At 39.4% G+C, this 5,000-nt stretch overlaps 1 protein-coding gene across 1 annotated transcript in view; it reads right to left on the reverse strand.

Moving 5' to 3' along the window:
- The window catches only part of slc7a10b (solute carrier family 7 member 10b), a 13,536-nt gene that overhangs the window by 3,749 nt on the left and 4,787 nt on the right, over nucleotides 1-5,000 (reverse strand). Inside the window, exons 4-8 of the mRNA XM_060886748.1 lie at nucleotides 2,224-2,349; nucleotides 1,394-1,547; nucleotides 1,009-1,132; nucleotides 726-829; nucleotides 1-44 (exon numbers count right to left, since the gene is read on the reverse strand). The exon at nucleotides 1-44 is cut by the window's left edge and continues 53 nt beyond it. Coding sequence (XP_060742731.1) covers nucleotides 1-44; nucleotides 726-829; nucleotides 1,009-1,132; nucleotides 1,394-1,547; nucleotides 2,224-2,349 — 552 coding nt within the window. The remainder of the gene's footprint in view (nucleotides 45-725; nucleotides 830-1,008; nucleotides 1,133-1,393; nucleotides 1,548-2,223; nucleotides 2,350-5,000) is intronic.

Raw genomic sequence — 5,000 nt, forward strand, 5'->3', positions numbered from 1 at the left:
GTAAGCTGGGTAAATGTCCTTCTCTCGCACCAGAGAAACAGAGCCTGAAAGTGCACAAAAACATACCACAGACACAGAATATCACATAAATACAGACACCTTCCTTCCTTTTGGAGTCAGAACAGAATGGAAAGCTTTATGTGTGTGATTATGGCGATGTCGTCCTCCTAAGATCATTCTAAATAGTAATTCTGGGTACAGAATCTCTCCCAAATCTCTCACTCCCAATTTTCTCCTTATGAGTGAAAACTACAGAACAGATGATCAGGTATCCATAGAAACAAAATATTAGATCATAGGCTTATTTGATTTTGAGTTATTGAGGTTAAGGTTAATCCATTTAGGATTACTAGTCAAACCTAGGTAATAAAAAGAGACGTCCTGTGGTTTCCGAATTATGGACTATGATAAACTGCCCCTAGGTTTGAATGACTGTATAAATGTATGTGATGGTATCCTGACCCATCCATGTTATATTCCTACCTCACCCACAGATTCCATGGGATATGCACCAGATCCACCAAGAACCTGATCAGATTACTGAAGATACATGAACAGTAGTGCTGTGGTCAAACCCCTGGCTATGCTTCACAGACCCAACATAGAGAATCAGCACTATGCACTATGCTTACACTGGTTGTAAGTAACTAATCTTCCAGAAGGGGGCAGGAGAACCTTTCTCTATTCAATCACACATCTAGGAGTCCTGAGTTGACTGAGCTGACCTGGATGAGGTGAAGAGATAGCCGTTGATGCCTCCGAACGTGGAGAGTGCCACGGAGATGGGTATGATTGGTGAGAACATTCCAAGCAGCTTCTCTCCAAATGTCTGTTAGATGTAAGTGTTAGAATTGAAGCACATCCTCAAGGCAAGATGTCAGATATAATATGAGACTGGATATATAATATAAAGTTCTGGACATTAAGTCAAATCACTTAGAATAGACTTTTAGACTGAGCCACTATTTAGAAAAGCTTGTAAGAGATAAGAACGTGTGGTGAACTTACTACAGCCACAGCATTGGAGGACAACAGCTCATCAGGTGACATGGAGGAGAAGTAGGCGATATTGGTGAGCGTGTACACAACGGTCACCAGTGGAATGGAGATGTAAATTGCACGTGGAAGATTTCTGATCAAACAACAAACACGGCAGCATGTTGCATGTTCGTAAAATATTTCAGATTTATGAAAATATACACCAAGATTCTACCATGCAGCTACCATCACTGTCATGTAAAACATCCCGCACTGAAAGTGTGAGTAATAAAGAGACAGTGTGTTTATAATCTCAGGTCACAGCTAACACTTTTAAAATATATTAAAAGTGCACTGCCATCACCCAAAGGCAACCACTATGAAAGCACTCAACATGTAAGCAGTTCTTGCGTACCTCCTGGGATCCACCACTTCTTCTGTGACGTAATTGAGAAAGTTCCATCCACTAAATGCGAAGGAGGCCTGAAGGAACGCCAGTGCGATCTGCCCCACCGATGGTGTCTTATAAAACTCAAACGCTACTTGTGGTGTAAGACCCTGGTAATTACCTGAGGAGATAGGATGTTATAATCACTCTGTACATTTATCTGTCTGAGGACATTTAGATAAAATACAGTTGGATTTTTTTTTTTAATCGTTGTGAATATTTTAAAATGCTTATTCAAGTAAACATTCTATATTATAATGTTATTGATCTTCTCCACCTGTTATTGATCTTCTCCACCTTTACTCTCTTTGTCTTGTATGATGTAATATCCTTATGACGTGACATTATACGATGTTACATATAGCACTTCAGAACAAAACTCTGTTGTCTTTCAATGTGCTTTATAAATAAACTTTAAATTGAATTGACTTTGAATTTGCTTTAGGATGCCACTTGAAACCTTAAATACTGGGAACAATGAGAATTTCTGCAACGCTGACCAAGATAAAGCTGAAGATGAACTGAGGTTGCGGTGATTTGACCTATAACTCTGACTGAACCAGGACTTAAGGATTCTATATTTATAGTCACCTGTATAACAATCTGAACCACTCTCGTGTAACCGGACGCCTAATTTAGGCCATAACACTTACTATATTTGAAATAGAAATGTATTTCTTGTTTACAGCAGACCTGCACACAACAATATCATAATTATTCTATTTGATTTCCTACTCTTTCTGTTTATCCTATAGATGAGACATGTTGAATTGTACCTGCTGCTACGATACTCTCACCTTTATAGATCTGGAAAAGTCCCACAGCTATAATGAGGCCCAGTGCTAGGAGCTTCCCTACAGTGAAGATATCCTGGATCCGTGTGGCAAGACGCACGCTGAAGCAGTTTACCCATGTCAGAAATACTGCAAACACACACACACACACACACACACACACACACACACACACAAATGTCAGATTTATGAAAGTAAAACTGTATATCACTCTCTCACTCATTCATCTTCTACCGCTTATCTGAACTACCTCGGGTCACGGGGAGCCTGTGCCTATCTCAGGCGTCATCGGGCATCAAGACAGGATACACCCTGGACGGAGTGCCAACCCATCACAGGGCACACACACACACACACACACACTCTCATTCACTCACACAATCACACACTATGGACAATTTTCCAGAGATGCCAATCAACCTACCATGCATGTCTTTGGACCGGGGGAGGAAACCGGAGTACCCGGAGGAAACCCCCGAGGCACGGGGAGAACATGTAAACTCCACACACACAGGTGGGAATCGAACCCCCAACCCTGGAGGTGTGAGGCGAACGTGCTAACCACTAAGACACCGTGCCCCCTAACTGTATATCATTTTATTTTATTTGTACAAATTATTAGATTATGACGATACCACAAACGAAGCACGAACGCTAATTTAGCCAGCTAGTCAACTTCTACGCTACTTCGAGTGAACAAAATCTGTATAGTTGTGATATATTCCGATATTTCTGATTATTAAAAACAATACATCGTGTGTTAGCAATGTATTTGTAAAAGGCCTTGACTGATTTTGAGATGCACTAACAATGAAAATGTTTTTATTTTATAGCCATTTTTTCTGATGTTTCACATACAGTTAGAAGAAACCTTAAATATATGTTAGCCAACTGCAATTAGTCACAACAACAAACAAATACTATCGTTTTATTCTATATCACCTGAACCAAATGTTTTTCTAGGACTGTAGCTTGCATCCATGTGCATTACTACTGCTAACAGAATATTATAGGTAAAAATTAGCATCTGCTTTGTTGAACTTTTGTGTTCAAACATGTGTCTTCACCACATGTGTCGTTTAGCCGGTGATACATCACGTAATGTAAAAATTTAAGAAAGGAGAACGTGGTCCACGCCGGACAAATTACAGACGTTTTCAATTTGGGCAAGAAAATGAAAGCTAATATCAACAAATCACAGTAATTACAATTCTAAGATTGTTACCTGGCAGATGATCAGTCTGTTGGTCTTATTAGTTTTATATAAGCATGAATGTGTGCATCTATAATAATAGCAGCTACGAGCAGAGATGTTGTACCAAATGACCTCACACATGCACCTGAAACATGACGACTCCGTGAGCTCACAGGCAAAACGACTTTAAAAGGCTGTGAGCGAACTTTAAAACGGCCCAAAAAATGTAGTACTTTAATTTACTGCATATTTAATTTTGGATTACTACACAAATGATGAAGTGAAATCAATAAACCGACTCACTCAAAACAGCCAGTAACAATTATCACTGCTGTTAGCAGAAAAATAGAAAGATTGCCAACTAATTGCTTAATCAGCTGTTATGAATATGGGTTTAGGTTTAAATTTGGGAGCACACAATGTGCACTTGGAACCCTGATATGATTAAAGTCTTAAATTAAATAAGTTATTTTTGTTCAGGTTTTAAGCTATTGCAGTGCAACGTGTAGATAAGCAGTCATTCACAGACATCTGCTAGGAAACTATGGTGATGCTTAATGGTTCATTGACTTCTTGCTCCAAATTCCAGCTGAAAAACAGATCTATGCTTCTTCCAAGTGAAAATGTGCCAAAAAAATAACACTATTAGGATGTGGGAATCCTTAAAAAAGGAGGTGTAGAATTGTAATTCTTTCAGCTAATCCATCACTGTCTCGGTCACTCTATTCCTACATGTTCTTTTATTCCTCTCTGTGAAACCTAAGGTCCCTTTTAACCCCGACAAACAAATTGCTCTCTGTGGTGTAACAAAACAAAAAGGGCAATGAGCAGGTCTGTGAAAAGATGGAGTGCCTCACTCTTCTCTTACAGAACGTTTCTCTTCAGTCACCTCCACAAACAAAAGTAAGTAATTAAAGGTTATGCAATAATCACACGCCTAGTTGTCAAGTGTTGTGCTGTTGTTGCTCAATGCCCCCGTGAGGTTTTGGCCAAATCAAGAATTAATGTGCTTTGCATGTGAGATATTTGCTGTCTAATGTTTCTTGTTTGGGTTTTTATCTTTCCGAGTGTTGTATCTATTTACCGATGACTTTATTCAAGCTCTCAGTACATTGCCGCTGTTGTATTGAGTGTAAATGCTGGGACTCTGGGAAGGTGGGTTGGCTGATTGGTCAATTAGGCTGCTTGGTCTTTCTAAAGAACACAGCGCAAAAAAAGAGTAAGATTTACTTCTTGGTGCTTCACTGCTTCTTAAGCTGTGCTAATGAGCCAAGACCATTAAGACCTTGAAATATGCCTTAAAGTCTTTATGTGCTTCAATATTGAACAAATAGTGCTATCCTATTCTATTCAGTTAACACAGCGTGTGTTAATGCAGAATCATGCTGAGAGGTGAATATTATTATTACTGTTACTAGTTTACTATTAGTATTTACTATATAGTACTATTTAAATCTTTATCAAATAATCAGGTTTTACGCTGGGGGTCACGGTGGCTTAGTGGTTACCTTCGCCTCACACCTCCAGGGTTGGGGGTTCGATTCCCACCTCCGCCTTGTGTGTGTGGAGTTTGCATGTTCTCCCC

Source organism: Tachysurus vachellii, chromosome 14 (genome assembly GCF_030014155.1).
Source record: "Tachysurus vachellii isolate PV-2020 chromosome 14, HZAU_Pvac_v1, whole genome shotgun sequence".
Classification (NCBI taxonomy): domain Eukaryota; kingdom Metazoa; phylum Chordata; class Actinopteri; order Siluriformes; family Bagridae; genus Tachysurus; species Tachysurus vachellii.